Source organism: Excalfactoria chinensis, chromosome 13 (assembly GCF_039878825.1).
Source record: "Excalfactoria chinensis isolate bCotChi1 chromosome 13, bCotChi1.hap2, whole genome shotgun sequence".
NCBI lineage: Eukaryota > Metazoa > Chordata > Aves > Galliformes > Phasianidae > Excalfactoria > Excalfactoria chinensis.
The window spans coordinates 5,170,337-5,186,616 of NC_092837.1; the positions used below are offsets into that span (position 1 = coordinate 5,170,337).

Here is a 16,280-nt window from a genome sequence, read left to right on the forward strand (position 1 = left end):
AGATTGCTGCTTATCTCCACTTATCTCAGCATTCACTCTTCACCCATGAACAAGCAAATGGAAGGGTTTTCTTTGGAGATCTCTTTCATTTGGCAGAGGGCAAGGAGATCCTGGCTGGTGGCATCCTCGGTTGTTGGCATTCACTGGGGATCCATGTTCTGGTGGGGCTCAGAGCACGCACTGGCACTTTGCCGTGCAGAAGGGTGCTTAAGAGGTGGCTCATACGGGCACGTGGCTCTTTGTGAGGCTCTTCTCAAGGGATAAGGACATGCCGGGTGGGTCCCTCCTTGGGGTCACGTGTTCTGCTGGGAATAGCTCAACAAAACCATTTCCCAACAACAACCCCATTCTCGGAACAGAAGAGGTAAAAATCTGATGGTGCAATCCTGCTGGGTCCCTTGTGCTGGGGATGGGCTCCAGGCATGGTGCGGCACAACAGATCACGCAGATCCCCCTTCCCCTGTCTGCAGATGGATGACCCCGTGAACAACGTAGGCACTCAGTATTGCCAGGAATCAGCCAGGGTCGAAGCGCGATGCTTTGGGATGCTGTGAGCACACAGCGCTGCACGTCCCCAGCCAGCAGCCGGGGCTGGCGCTGGGTTTGGGGTCACAGCAGCTCCTGGGAAAGGCCAGCCCAAAGGAAGCCCCAAAGCCGGAGGGACTCGCGCCTGCGAGCGTGTGGGCGGAGGGGAGCGGCTGGCTGACCCCTGCCTCTTCTCCCTGCTTTGCTCACCTCTATTTTGGGCTCCTGCACCTCCGTTCGTGGCACTTGCAGGACTTTGTGGTTCCCCCGGGGCTGGGACAGCTGCAGGGGAGGCTGCCAGAGTTGCTCTCTGTGGGGGTTTGCAGACTGCAGCAAGGCCAAATAAGCAGTGTTAGTGCTAATGAGGGACAGGAATGCTCTGGGGTGTTTGCACTGCTCAGGCATCACCAGGATCACAGCATCTTCGTGACCTCCATCACGGGTTGAGGTGGAAACCCAAGAAAAAGCATAGAAGGCCCATTTGAGCCAGGTGATCTGGCAGAGTCAACAGTGAGTCCCCTGTGCCCACAGGTGGGAGGCAGGTAGGGAAGAAGCAGCAGATGATAGAATCATAGGATCGTTTGAGTTGGAAGGAACCTCCAAAGGCCATCTGGTTCAACTGCCCTGCAATGAGCAGGGACACCCACAGCTCCATCAGTGCTCAGAGCCCCATCCCTGGACAGACTCAGTATCAGGCTGCACGGGCTGTGGGTGTCCCTGCTCATTGCAGGGGAGTCAGACCAGATAGACTTTAGAAGTCCCTTCCAACTCAAATGATTCTATGATTCTATGACTCACTCTGATGCAGTGGAGGTGCAGTGCTGTGTTCCTACAACCACTATCTGTCACCTCCCTGGGGTTCAGGCCCTGCGAGGAGGCGGTGGCAGAGGATGCTGCCCCACTGCTTCTCCTCCTCACAGCCTTTCCACCTCCATCCCACGCACTTTCCTCACCCCCACGATGAGCCCCGGTATTAAATGTGCAGCACAGAGCTCTGGAGGCAGCAGCAGGCTGGGGGGTGAATACTAATAGTGGTGAGTGCACTCGCCCCAGACTTTCCCACACATCTGCAGCCACTTAATGTGGGAATCGTTAACCCTCTGCTGACAGCCTGAACCAGGAGGAAGGAGTGAGTTTCCACCACCTCCAACCACTGCTGGGAAACCATGTTGCTTCCTCAGGCATCTCCCCATCCTGCTGAAACCATAGCAGAGATTCTGCACAAGCCAGGTGCGCTGCAGGGCTTGGCTCCTCCCTGGAGCAGAGACCGTACTGCGCCCTGCAGAGCTCCATTCCTGACAGCCTGACCCTGGGAACCTCCCTTTCTGGCCCTCCTGCTTCCAGGAGATGGCATCACTCGATCATGGATAGCAGTGCCGAGCCCTGGGGAAATCCTGGCTGCTCCTCATCTCCCTGTGCCAGTTTGGTTTCCAGTGGGAATTTCAGGTGTGAGGGCTGGAAGGAGACCCCCCAGCTGGGTAGGTGCTGAGGGTCTCTGGGTGGGTGCAGAGGGTCCATATGAGGCTCTGCTGCCCCTGACTTGCTCTTCTGTGGGACCTCAGTGTGGGTGTTTTCCCACCAAGCTGAGCACCAAAGGGCCCCCATGTTGGGGACAGTGGTCACAGGGTCTCTGCCTGGCCACCCTCCACTCCCAGCCATGAAAGGTTCTTCTCTGGCACCAGCTTTTCCAGCCACAATCCCCTCTGGCAATACATATGCCAAAGAGGAGGAAAAGAGGGGAGTTATCACTTGTGGATCTTTATGGCCCAGTTGTCATCCCCTGTCCACCCTGGAGCTGGTGGCATGCTGCTGGCAGGCACCTGGCCGTGCTGCTCTGTGCTGAGCCCTTCACCTGCTGCAGGAGGTGCAGGTAGGATGCTCATGGAGCCCTGCACCCCCAGCCCAGCTATGGCTGGGATGTGCCCAGTAGCACCAGGGAAGCGCCTGTGTGCCACATGCACTGAACTCCTCAAACACAGCAGCTTTGCTGGCTTTGTTACCATGTTCCTTTTAACCCCGTGAATCTGGAAAGCAGTCCCACCTTCAGACCTCTTCACAGATTCACAGCTACAATTGCAAAAAACCTGTGGAAGTCTGCTGTTTTATCCTCTCCTCTCAATTGCATCTTAAATCCTCTTTCCCTTCCCTTCAGCGCACACTGTGACTGTGCAGATGTGGCCGGCAATGTGCTGTGATGGCACAGAAGTGACCTCAGTCCCTCAACCCCTCTGAAGCAGAGGTGGGCCTGACCTTCCTGGTGATGAGTGGATGGCCTCTGCTTAGGGACAGATGTGCTTTTGGGGTATGCATCCATAGAATCATAGAGTATCCCAATGGAATGGACCCATAAGGATCAATGTGCCCAGCTCTGTTCATTCTTCTCTCTGTGGCTGGGCTGAACTTGGCTATGGGGCTTGAGGAATAGGTTTGCTATAAATGGAAGGGGACCCAGAGCCACCTCTTCCCACCAGCCCCAATTCCAAAACAGGCAGAAAGGAAAAGCATTGCTGGGGTTTGGTGTCCCCATTAAGGGTGATGGGGCAATTCCATTGGGCAGCTCATGTGTGATTCGATCCTTCAGCCAGGATGTGAGGGCTCAGCCCAAGCTGCCCTTCTCCTGGAGCACAAGTGGCTTAAGGGACAGGCTGACCTCCTTTGGGGCATCTTCAAACACAAAGCCAGCTGTACCACACTGTTCCCAAAACCAGCTGCCACGGCCGATGACGTGGGGACAGCCCGTGCTGGTGACCACAGAGGGAAAGCGGGGCGGTGGGAGGTTCGGATTGCCCCGCACCACCGGGGTTCCTGCACTTTGAAATGCAACCCTGCCTTTCAATGCAAATGCTGCGAGAGGTTGGGCCCAATAAAAGCCTGTGGGCAGGGAGGTGCCTGGCCCCGGGACACAGCTCCCCAAGGCTCCCAGGTGAGCGCAGCGAAGGAGGGGCGGCCGCTGCGTGACACCCGGCTGCTTCGGCACAGAGCGGCACAGCGCGGCGCATCGGCACAGCATGAGTGCAGAGCCAGGTGGAGAAGATGTATGTAGGCTATCTTTTGGATAAGGACACCAACATGTATCCCAGTCCTGTCCGGCATCCCAGCCTCAACCTCAGCCCCCAGAACTACGTGCCGGGGCCACCTCAGTACTCGGACTTCGCCAGCTACCACCATGTGCCAGGGATTAACAACGACCCGCATCATGGGCAGCCCGCAGCCGCCTGGGGTTCACCCTACACCCCTGCCAAGGAGGACTGGCACTCATACGGCACCGCTGCCGCCTCCGCCGCCACCAACCCAGGGCAGTTTGGATTTAGCCCCCCGGATTTTAACCCCATGCAGCCCCATGCGGGCTCCGGACTCTTGCCTCCAGCCATCAGCAGCTCGGTGCCTCAGCTGTCCCCTAATGCACAGAGGCGCACCCCATATGAATGGATGAGGCGCAGTATTCCCAGCACCAGCAGCAGCGGTAAGGAAAACCCCAGCCCTACACCTGGGCTCCTTACTTCACATGGGAGCCCTCAGCTCGGAGTCCTGCAGGGCTGGATCCTGCTCTGGGACTGACCCCAGTGGGGAGAACTGTGGGGCTGGAGAGGTGGCGTGGACTGAGGATGGGCATGGAGAGCATCGGTGTGCAGGTGACCCCGTTCTGCTGGCAGTTAGAATGAGAGCTCTGATCTGCGTATGGGAAGTCCTTCTTATGGCCAGCCCAGGGTAGTCCAGGCTCATCATCATGGTGGTGGGGTGCTCCTTTTGGAGGAGTGCTGTGCTGTGTGTGCAGGGTGCTGCAAGCAGTGCATGTCCACGGCACTCACTGCACAGGGTGAGCGAGCACATATGGGTGATGCTGCATGTTCAGGGTGAACGCAAGGTGTGGGGTGTTGGGGACAGTGCCACGTGCAGGGTGCGTGTGGGTGCTCCAGGTGTTGCATGGCACACAGCATATGCACAGCTCCTATGTCTGTACTGGGCAGCCATACTGTCCCTGTGCTATATCTCCTGTCCCCGTGTCCCGTCCCCTGTCCCTCTGCCTTATCCCCTGTCCCTTGTCCCTGTATCCTGTCCCCTGACCCCGGGGTCCTGTCCCTGCTGAACTCCTGACCCCGGCGGGGTAGGATGGGGGGTGGGGGGTGAGTGGAAGTGTCTGCGCCCCGCAGCCCTCCGCCCGTGGCCGCCCCACTGCCCACTTCAAAGGCGGTGGGCAGTCCCCCCTCGGGGCCAGCCCAAATTGACACGGGTTTCGCTTTGTCATGGAGATGCCGCCGGCTCCTTTGGCATTGAGGCGAGGTGCGGGGAGGGCCTTTGTGCTGCCCTGCTCGTGCCCTTTCATGTTCCCATCCGTGATTTCCAGCCCGACCGCCGTCCTCTCCCTCTCCCCCTTGTGTGGGGGCTCCCCGTTTGAAAATGGTATAAAATGCTTCATGTCTTGGCTTGCTTCTGGTTTCCTGGCATCGCTGCGTTGGGTTGTCCCCGTGCATGGTGCTGAGGATGTGACAGCCAAGATCCGCACACAGACTGCGTGGTGCTGGAGGGTCTGGGCACGGCGATACACAGCGGTTCCACCATCCTCTCTGTCCTATCTCCTGCTCCTCCGCCCCATCCCCAGGCCCCATGCTCTGGAAATCACTTGGAAACTGCTGTGAGACTGTGCTGGATGCTGGGGTTGGGGTCATCCCGGTGGGAGCAGGGGTTGCAGTGGGGCTGAGCATCCCGGGAGGTGGAGAGCAGCGAGCTCTGCTCTGCGAGGAGGGAGAGGCAGGATGGCATTTCCTGGTCCATTTGAAGCACTGAATGGAACTCTTTAGGAAAACTGCCCCCCTCCTCATACGGATCGAATGGGAGCCCCCAGCTTCTGTGGGATTTGTAGGTCCAAACATCTCAGTTTCTTCTGGGGAACATGGGAGGGAAAATGGAGGAGGGGGGGGAAGGCATAAGGACACCTCTGGATGAAGGGAGTGAGATACAGCAAGAGGCAGCAAAGCTCCCCTGATTGAGTCACACAGCAACGGGCTGATTGAATCCTGGACAAACCAGCCGTTGCGCAGTTTGTATCTCTTAGATTAAATGCACACAAAGGGACAAACGAGCCAGCTGTTGTTCCCTGCACATGAAGGCAGACAGGGCTGGCAGGAGCAAAACCCCCTTGGTTTTATGGGACACCTCCGCAAACCCCTCCAGCCCTGGGGTTTCTGCCCATGGGACTGTGCAGCTGAATTCAACCCATGGCGCCTGCCCAGGCTGCCTCTACATAAACCAAGAGGTGGGTTAGACACAGATAAGGGCAAAATGTTTTATTGGAATCAATAAACTGTACATTAATCAGCCTGGATGGGTTATACCCTTCTCCACGCTGTGGGAATAGGAAATGAATGCACAGGCTATAAATACGGAGAGCTTCATTGCGAGTGCTGTAAATCAACAGAGGGCTGTAAATTAAGGTTCCCTCTGTCTTCCCTTGTATAAACAGCCATCGGCCGTGGCGTGAAGGTGCTCGGAAGGAGCTGTGCCATGTTCAGAGGCAATGTTATGTGAGGACGGATCGTGCCGGGGGGTTCTGCTGGCGTGAAGCAGAGATGGGAGAAATCGATGAGAAATCTCCCAGTGACTCAGTGCAGAGTCAGACCTCATGGGGTGATGAGCTGATAGACCTGCTGCTAAGAACGTGCGTGCCTCACCCAGCAGAGCCAGCCACGGCACAGGACAAAGCTCAGCCCAGGTAACGGATGCTAAGTGCCCCAAATTGGGAAGCAGAAGGAACAAGGTGTCTCCATGCCTCCCTTCTTCCCAAGCATCAGCCCTTTTTCTGCTCATAAAATCTTCACGAGCACAGTGTCAAACCCTCACGCTTCCTCCTTACTCGTAATTATTTGCAAACTTCCTTGTGAATGGCACCCCTGCTCTATAAAAAGCTCAGGAAGGTGCTGGAAATGGCAGCACAATGAACTTTGAAGTTCACCCTCCCCCCCCCCCCCACCTCCCCATCCCCAGCTTGTTAGCTATGTAAATGACATGTTCAGCCTCCAGGTCACTAATGGACCCAGCTGCAGTGGTCTGTATTGCAAGGGAAAGTGTACCCAGACATCCCTGGGGAGGTGAATGTGCATAGGGCAGTGCAGGGTGAGCAGCCATGGTGGGAGCATCCCAGGGTGTGGATGCCTCAAGCATGGGCAGAAGGCAATGTACTGAGCGTGCAGCTCTCCACTCTGTTCCAGCTCTGTTTTCACTGTTTCTGGCTCAGTTTTCCAGCTCTGCTTGTTCAGCCCTAAGAACGCTGGAGGAAACATGAAATCCCCATAGATGAGACACCATCCCAGGAGAGGTTTGAGATGGGTGATGGAGGTGGCTGGAGGACCTGGTCTTGTTTTAGGGTCATAGCTGCTCCCCAAGAAACTCTCTGCTCCCTGGGTTGCCTGCAGTGCTGCATGCTGATGGGGCCCCTACTGGTCCTCTCCCCTTGAATTATTAACCCACAGCCTGCTCCTGGCCTCTGCTGGGGTTTGCTGAGTGCTTAGCATGCTGGCCAAGGTACAGGTGGTTCAAACTTTCTTAGAATTGACTTTCCTTGAACAAAAAGGGCTTCCCTGGGGGTACCTACGTGATGGGCTTGGCTGGTTAATACCCCAGGATTAGCTGAGGGACACTTAATGCTCTGGCCAATGGCCGGTGCTTCCTGAAGGAGACCCTTCAAGGACACCCACCTCAGTGCTGTTAGCTTTGTGATTCTCCTGGATAAGGGGATGAATCCTTCCCCTGCACTGAGCCCTGTTAGGGCTGTGAAGGGGCAGGGAATCCCAGTGCCCACCTGGGATCCGCACTGTGCCACTGGCTTAACCTGGATTGGGGTGGCAGCTCTGTGCCCTGGGTCTGGCTGTGGAACCACACCACGCAGGCGATGCTCCGTGCGTGCAGCCCACATGTCCCTGCATTGTGGTCTTTGACCCAGCACTGGAGCCTGGCTGGCGGCACTTGGCGAGGTGCTCATAAAACCAAGGAGCAGCCCTAGGAATGCACTGGTTGCCAAAATAAAGGCTTGAATCACTGCTCTGCTGGGAAATGCTCGTCCAAACACCCAGCCTGGGGCTGCTGCTTCTTGGCTGGGGAGTGGGTCTGGGCTGGGGATGCCAGACTGTGCTCTCTGTCCCCAGTCTGAGGTCTGCAGACCTGGCTCTTCCCTGCCTGCTCTGTTCCTTCCCAATCACTGCAGCCCTGGGTGCTGGTGTCCTGGTCCATGCTTCTTGGATTTGCCCCCCAGCATATGGGCCCTGCTCTTACCAATAGCAAAGCCACGGGGCTATTTTGACGTGCAGAGTTTGATCCTCTGCTTGCAGAAGGCTATAAAAGCACTGGGAACTGTGGTGCGGTTTTGTAACTGAAACATTCCCGGTGTGTGACATATCAAAGCCAAATGAGGTTTTATTGCCAGTGGAGTGGCACTGCTGCTTCCTCTGAGATCTTTGGCACCAGGAAGATCTCTCTGGCTTGGTTTGGTGTTGGCTGACAGCCCTGAGAGGAGCTGCCCTGGGGGCTGCAGAGCTGCCTGGGGGTGGTGGCCACGATGAGCCCTTCCTGCAGCCCAGCATCTCAGTAGTGCCCATTTGTGCCACCTGGAGCAGGAGTCAGAGCAGCCTGGACAGGGCCATGGGGTGGGGGCTCAGCCAGCATCCCTTCCCTCTGCAGTGCAAACAGAGAGGGGCTGGGGTAGATCCTCTCACATGGTTTTGGAAACCCAGTGGTTGTCTGAATCCAAGGGAAAAGATGTTGGCAGGATCTCACGGAGGTGGGATGTCCTCTGGTTAATAAAAATAAGGGGGCCCATGTGGCTGCAGTCTTTCATGCCATACTGATTGCCCCATCCATCACAGCACACTTCCTGAGGTGGATGGGAAAGAGCTGAAAATATTGCATAGGAAGGGGAAGGGAAAGCCCTGCCCACTGGTTCCTAGCAGGCAGGGGTAGTGGTGGAGCTTAGACTCCAGCAGAGGGGTGAGCAAACCAGAGATGGGTCGTGGGGGATTCAGAGTGTGCGTAGGGTGCTCGGGATTTGGGGCTGCTATTTCCAGAAGGTTTGGAGACAGTAACGTGTTCTGGGCTGTCTGAGCTGAGTATCAGCACTGTGTAGCTGTGGTCCCCTCTGCTCAGCAGAGGGAGCATCGAGCTCTCCGTGCAGGCACAGCTGGAGCACATCTGGCTGCCAGATGATGGTGACCCAGTTAGGAGGGTCCTGAGTGCTGGAAACAGACCCCAGCCCTTGTCCCTGGGCTGCACCTTGCAGCATCGCTCTGCTGGCTGCCCTTCCTTTTGCAGTGGGAGCTGTGAGAGGGTGGAGGGGTTAGTTGAGCTGCCCGTGGCTCTGACCCTGGGATTCTGATTTGGTATTGCTTCTGTGCCCCAGTTTTCCTAACTATAGCATTGCCCAGGTTACATTGGGGTAGGGGGAAAAGTTTTCATAGAAAAATTTCCTGGGAAGAAATGGCAAACAAGAGCTCTCATCCATGATGTGCTCCCAGGCTGCTTGGGGCACCCCAGTCTTTCTGTGTCGGTCATGCGAAGAGCTGCTGGGCAGCAGGGCGTGCAGAACCTCGGCTCCATCCCCAGCAGCACCTCCCATGCTAAGTGCCCTGCAGTGCCTGGCGCCTGGATTGCCATGTGCCTGTGTCCCCAGGCCTGGGGACCTCTGCAGCTGGCAGCGGCACGGCTCTCATCTCTCCAGCTCCACAGCCCCACTTGCTGAGCTCTGGCCTGATCGGAGTCCTGATGGCTGCGGTGCTGCTCAGAATGGAGCCAGGGCTTGCAGACACTGTAATTTTGAGCTGCTTTGACCTGTGAAATGGAGACCTTTGGGGAACAGCATAGGATTATACTCTTGCCTGGTTTGATCCTAGCATTTACTACAGTTGCCCTGCATCAGCCTCAAAACATTCCACCACTCCACTGTCCATCTCTTCTAGGGGGTCTGTGTCTTGTTGAAAGCCATTGTTTTGACAGGCTAGGGCTGGAGAGGGTGAATTACAGCCCCCTAACAACCTCCATCATCCCATAGTGCCTTCCTCTGCCTCTTTGTGACAGTAGCCCTGTGGGTGCAGAGCTGGAGACAGAAAGCACAGAGATGGGGTTGGGTTTTCCCTTCTTCAGCCTCTGTTCTGGAAGGAGGGAAGCAATAATGCTGTGTCACTCAGGTTGCGTGACCTCAGTGTGGACACCCCAGAGATGCCATAGTACTGCGGTCAAGGACAGGGAATTCCTGTCTCTCTATCACTGTTCCCATCCCCATCCCCAGGGCTGCCATGTGGAGCAGATCAGGGCCAGAGGGTCTTCCTTAACGTGTTTGCGAGTGCATGTGCACACACACTCAGGAGTGTGTCCTCTGGGGCCTGTGCAGCACATTGAAGCTATTCCCTTATCTAATCGTGGCTCAGGTGAGTGCTATTAGAGTTACACATTAACAGCAGTAACGATGCCTTCTCCCCAAGCTTTGGGCCCTGCCTTGATCCCAACACTGGAATCCTTCTGGCCCCATGGATGGCTCAGTTGGGCTGCCTGAGCTGTTCCTTTTGTCTTTTGGGGACAAGGAGGAAGTTTGGATGTGTTTTGGGGCTGGATGGTGCTGGCAGCAGGAGGACACTTGTCTCATCCATGCTCCCACCCATGGCCCCTCCAACAGCTGTGGGCCATGCCAGAGACCTGGCACAGCCCCAACCCCAGTTTGCTCCATCCCATTGCTCCTCAAGATCCCTGCAGGCATTGGGGTTTTCCCCACAGGTGTGAGGGGTCCCCATGAGGAGCCACGATGGCTCATCCCAAATTTCCTCTTTCCTTTCCCAGAGCCATAAAAGGGCCACCGAGGGCGAGTTAAGTGTAACCCAGCATTGATATTCAAGGTAGCCGCATTATTCATTGTCAATAGCATTTCTTGCAAGTCCCTTTCTTCTCCTTGTGAATCCCTCACAATACATTCCTGAATTCAGCAAACATCGCTGAAAACTGTGATTAGTCGAGGCGAGGAAATCTCCATCTCCGGGCTGGTGGCAAGCAGAGCCTTTGCTCCCTGATATTTGCAACGAGCACCCAGAGCTGCACCGGGGTTCACCAAGGACGAGCAACAAGGAGAGAACAACAAAGCACAGGCAGTGATGGATCTATTTACGGCTGCAGCAGGAAATAATAATTCCTGCTAAGATTCCTGGCAGTTGCAGTATCCACAAACCGCCTTGTTTCGTTACTCTCTAATTTCTGTTAACGTGAGCTGTCAGTTCCATTGCGTTCCAGGTGTGGTTTTTTTTTCACCACGCAGTGGCATTTCAATTGCAATATCGCAAATAAGATCACTTTTCAGTCATTATCTCTTCAAAAAGGGGTACAGCTTCCGAATGAAAAAAGGGAAAAATAGAATTCATATGTGAAAGAAGGTATCTTGAGCCCCGGTGCTGGGGGATGTCGTTTTCATCCCTATCCGTGGTGCAGCCTTGCTGTATCCCCCCTCCTCAGATTATGTGCTGGGGGCAGGGCTGGACCACTGCTACCCTGTGCTATTTTCCACTGTGTTTTTCTAATAGAAGCAGTGGTTGTGGCAGCATGTGTTGGCTTTCTTCTTGCTCAGGTGAAATGTGGGGCTTGACGAAGCTCTGATCATACTTGTGGAGACCCAAGGACAGGTTCAGGCTGGTTATGGCCAAGCACTGCTGGCTATTGAGTCCATCAGTGGGAATGCTTGTTCTTAATGTGGGCTTAATGTTGGCGCTGTGGATTTGGGCTCTGTCACACAGAGCTGGGCTTCCTGCAGCCCTCTGGGCTGGACTTGTCTAGGCAGTGTGTTCTCTGCCTGGACTGCAGCTCTGCTCCTCTTGTGATGATACTCATGGCACATGGGATATGGAGACCACTATCTTGGGATGTTACTGAACTCCTCCTTCCCTTCCTACCATGAACAGCCCCTACTCTCTGGTGCTTTCCAGCATGGAGAAACACCCTGGTGCTACCCAGGATGGGTATAAAGCCCCATAGAAGCCAAGGACTCCTATACTCTGGTCCCATGTTCCTTCAGAGCTCTCTGTGTGCTTGTGCAGCTCCTCCATTCCACCAGCGCTGCTCCTGTCTCCCAGCCCTATTATCTGATCCTCACCCTGCTCTCTCTGCCAGGCAAGACGAGGACAAAGGACAAGTACCGGGTGGTGTACACAGACCACCAGCGCCTGGAGCTGGAGAAGGAATTTCACTACAGCCGCTACATCACCATCCGCCGTAAGGCCGAGCTGGCCGCTGCCCTGGGGCTCACTGAACGGCAGGTGAGTGCTGGAGATGGATTTGAGAGAAGGCAATGCCATTCCCGTTCTGATTCCAGCCCCCGTGGTACCCCTGGGGTGCTCTTCCTTGTCTGCACCCCCTTCTCTGCATGGCGATCTGTGTCTTTCCACAGGTGAAAATCTGGTTTCAGAACCGGAGGGCGAAGGAGAGGAAGGTGAATAAAAAGAAGCTGCAGCAGCAGAGCCAGCCCACCAGCACCACCACACCAACCCCCCCAGCTGTGGGCACACCAGGGCCTATGGGGACTCTCTGCAGTGGCAGTGCCCCAAGCCTTGTCTCCTCATCTCCGCTCACCATCAAGGAGGAGTTCATGCCTTAGCCCCCTCCGCCAGCCATAGACACTGAGAGATAAGCACTACATGGCAGAGCTTGTTGCTGAGTGCCCAAAGACACCACGTCCCCTGTGGCATGGTGGCTCTGTCGCCTTCCCAAGTGGTTGATGAGCTCTGTCCTGCGCAAAGCCCATACATTAGGTAGTGCTGTTCTCCTGTAGGAAACATATGCTGGTCTCTGGCACTGGTAGCCAAAAACCAGTGGGATGAGTCTTTAGGTGGTGGTGGAGGGCCCTTTCTGCGGCACATCAGAATGAGCCGGTGGGATGTTTCCTACACGGTCTTCCTGGTGATCCAGCTGCCTGCTGATTTGGGGCAGTTTTAGCAAGGCTGAACTAGGGAAAAGACTTGTCTGGACTCAAGGCAAAACAAATCTCAGCTGAGATTGTCTGCGGGATCTGCCACACCTGGAGCGAGTTGGACAGCAGGAGCTGGGTAGGACCCTCAGCAGTGGGGCTGGAGGGGGAATGGGGGCTCCTTCAAATGAGACAATGGCAAGGAGTGTTCCCCATGTCCCCCAGCCACCATCCCCAGCTCCATCCCTGCAGCAACAAAGGGCCACTGTGAGACCTGCAGACATCTGTTCCACAGATGGACCGCCCTATGGAGGTTTTGAGACCAACCCTCCAATGTGAAGGAACAAGAACAAGGTTTGCAGATAGGACACTGGAAAGCTCCAGGTTGCCCAGAGGGGCCATTCACCTACCCATAGCATTGCAGAACCTGCACAGCCCCATGCTGCACCAAGGCACTGCCAGCTGCCAGGACCATCATGGTGACAGGACATGTCCTGGCACAAGGTGGTGGATAGCTGGCTTCCAAAGAGAGAGGTGGCTGGGTTTGTGCTGTTTTCTCCAAAACACAAAAAGCTCTGTGTTTTGCCTGCTTTGTACTCCTCCATGTGCTGCACCATTGGTAACCAATGGCTTTCTTTTCCTGCTGGAAATCCACAGTTAAAATTCCCCTTCATCCTGCTGACTCCTGGTATCTCTACTGGCCCAGCTACTTTACAGCCCAGTTTTCTGTGCCCCAGAGGCCACGCTGGGACACAGGAGAGTTTGAGGCTCCTACTTTGGGGTTGTGGCTTCCCAAGACCAAGATGAGTGTGCAGTGGTTCTGATGGTCCTCCCCTAGCACCATCACTCTGAGCCCCAGCAGGAGCAAGAAGTGGAGATGTCCCTGTTGCCTGCAGAACCCCTCACCCACTTCCAGACCATTCTGGCCCAGAACTCACAGTGTTTGGGGTTTAATACTGCACAGCTCCTTGACACCTACAGCCCCAAAATTGGGTCTGTGTTCCCCACCATGGGGTCCAGTGCCATCTCCCTGGGGCCACCACTGCTACTTTGCAGCAAAGGCAGACACTGGTGCTGGCTTGTGACTTCGGCTCAGGGCTTGTGTACAGAAGGCAGAACGTTTCATTTTCTAGGCTTTGGTAGAAATAAAAGCAACCAGGAGCCCTGTGAGCTGTGGGTGTGTTGCTGCCTCTCCCTGTGTGCCCACATCCATGTCCCCAGGTGTGATCAGACCAGTGCCGTCAGGGAGGGCATGGACAGACATCCAGAGCCCCGCAGCCTGGTTGCAGTGTGCTGTGTGCCCATCTCATGAGGACAGCATGGCCACTATGTGGCATGAGGTAGCCACATCCTGTCCCTTGGGTACAGTGGGAATGGCCAAGGGACGGATGGTTTCCTGGGAACAACCAGGGAAAGGGTGAGGCTGGGCCTTGCTGCTGCTGGAGGCCAAAGAACAAGGCCAGCTGCCCACTGACGTGGCTGCTGCTGATTGGTGCCTGCCGGCCTCTAATCTCATTTTATGGCTGTTGATGAGCTGAATATCCTCCTTGTCCAAGAAGAGCAAACAGAGAATGAGGATGTGAGATAGGGCTTGGGACAGCTGGCATCAGTGCCTGGTCGTGACGGAGCAGGCACAGGTGGGCACACTCTGCCTGTGTTGTCCTCTTCCTCACCTTATCACTGCCTATCTCCATCCCAGCCACATCAGATTTGGGGCTGCCGTCAAATCCCTGCCCAAAACAGCTCCTCCAGCCTCAAAACACACAAGGATGTGCAGGTGGGGCAGGTGGATGTGGTGCAGGGTAAAGTCCTTCTGGCTAGAGGAGAAAGAGGAGCAATGGAGGGATGGGGCAGAGAGAGGGGCAGAGCAACGTTTCTTTTTCCGTGACCTTGCAGGAGTGGCTGTGCCCAGAGTTGCACCCTGCTGAACTTGGTGAAGCACCAGTTGCTAAAACAGGATGGAGAGCCAATGGGAATGGGGCTGGTGCCATAAGGGGAAAGGTACTGGGGTGAATGGGTCTCCTGCCCAAAGGGCAGTGTGCCATTGGGCACTTTGGTGCCTGCAGGAAGATGAGGGCCACACAGGGGGAAGATGCTCTGCCACCACCCTAGAGAAGCTCCTGGTGCCAATGACAGCATGAAATTCCAACCGATACCCTAATCAGGCGCCTGCCTGTTTGCACAGCGGGGTAAAAGTCCAGCGGGCTGTGGGCTGTGCCCTTGGGTTGCTGCAGCCTGTGTGTGCACAGGGAGAAGGCGCTGTCGGGAAGAGGCCATAAATGCGCCCACACACCCAGCACCCCTTCCCCCAACACACACACACCCCTCAGCCCCGCTGACGAAATGCATCTGCTGTGTCCCCGCTCCCATGTCCTCCCCTGACTCTCTGCCATCATTCTGGCAGCACCGTGTCCCCATTGGCTTTGGCATCCACACCTCCCGGCTGTGCCATACCCATATTTGCATCCCTGGCAGGTGACAGTCACTCATTTTTAGCACCTATGGCACCTACCCCTTGAGTTGCATAGCCCTATATTGCACCATGGCCATATAGGGACACTGGGTGGCACAGACAGGGGACCCTGAGGGCTGTCCCCTTCAAGCCCCTGTGCCCATTAGTTCCCCCGTGCTCACACTGCCTGCTTGCACCCTCCTTGGAGAAATCTTGAAATAATCATCAAAATAAGGCCAGGCACAACAGGTGGCCGACAGCATGGCAGCCTCCGGCATGGCACAATTCCCAGCAGTGACGAACTGGAGCGCTGTTGCAGCTGCTGCCTTCCCTGTGTCCCATGGAGCAGAGCTGGGCACGGTCCCATCTCACTGTTGGGTAACTCCCTGCCTGCCCCAGTGGAGGGCTGGGCTGTTTGTGTAGGGCTCGGTCCATGCTGGTGATACAGGGCTGGGGCTGTACCACGCTGCCAGCGGCTTCCCACCAAGAGACGCTTCCCTCTAGGTGGATCCCAAGGGAAAAAAAACAACAGGCTGGTTCAGCTCACACAGGCACGAAAGACAAACAAAGCATCCCTGCCCCAGCAGGAAGGGTGAGGCTGGGACAACACACCATCCCAGGCAGCTCAGCGCAGCATTCCCCATAGCATCCCAGGAGAGGGAGAAGCAATGGATCACCCAGAGGGAAGTAAAAGCTATGTAAAAAAAAAAAAAAGAGATGTTTGTTGGATGATGGATTTTGCTCCTTCCTCCTTTCCCACTGGGAAAGCCAGGTAAATGTTAGCTCTGAAAGACCCACTGTGCAAACTCTGAGGCACTTGATCTGTGCTGAGTTTTGCAGTAATGTATTTTCATGCTCATGATCTGATTCCTTTGGGGGAATCTTTACAGAAGTGCTTGGAGGGCTGTAGGAACGTGACTCCTATTTGATTGCAAGGAGTTTTGGGGCTTCAGTCCTAGCTCTGCCTGTCTGCACACCTCCAGCATCATCTGCTCAGCCTCAAAGTGTCTGGGGATATGTTTAGGTCAGGCTGGAGTACCACCAAGTGTTTGCAAAGGAAAGGGGCAAACACACTCCAATGGGCCCAGCATGGGGAAAGTGAAGCACAAGAAGGAGGAAAGAGGCATTGCTCTGAGGCAGACAGCAGCTCTCCTGGTGGCCCCAGAGCATGTGAAATTGTCTCCTCCTGCAGTCCTGCTGGGGACATCTCATAGCACAGAAGGGAGAGAAAGAGCCAGGGACCTGCTTCATGCCTCTTCACCTGGGGTTTGACTGAGCACAAAAGGGAGATGACCCACGCTCTAGGACCTGTTCCAGGATGACTCCAGTCCCCAGCATTGAAAGGCACTGGTCCTGCCCAAAGGGACTGAAGGCTGCCCA

General features: G+C 55.6%; 1 protein-coding gene across 1 annotated transcript; it reads left to right on the forward strand.

Moving 5' to 3' along the window:
- The first annotated feature begins 3,558 nt into the window (after positions 1-3,558).
- CDX1 (caudal type homeobox 1) lies at positions 3,559-12,139 on the forward strand. The gene is made up of 3 exons (XM_072348523.1): positions 3,559-3,988; positions 11,656-11,801; positions 11,933-12,139. The coding sequence occupies exons 1-3, from the start codon at positions 3,559-3,561 to the stop codon at positions 12,137-12,139; spliced, it is 783 nt and encodes a 260-aa protein (XP_072204624.1).
- The last annotated feature ends 4,141 nt before the right edge of the window (positions 12,140-16,280 follow it).

What these genes read in the sequence shown, in the direction of transcription:
- CDX1 (XM_072348523.1), top strand. Translation starts at nt 3,559, where the DNA reads ATGTATGTAGGCTATCTTTTGGATAAGGACACCAACATGTATCCCAGT. An exon ending in TCCCAGCACCAGCAGCAGCG is followed by an intron (nt 3,989 to 11,655) that starts GTAAGGAAAACC and finishes TCTCTCTGCCAG; the next exon opens with GCAAGACGAGGACAAAGGAC. An exon ending in TGGGGCTCACTGAACGGCAG is followed by an intron (nt 11,802 to 11,932) that starts GTGAGTGCTGGA and finishes GTCTTTCCACAG; the next exon opens with GTGAAAATCTGGTTTCAGAA.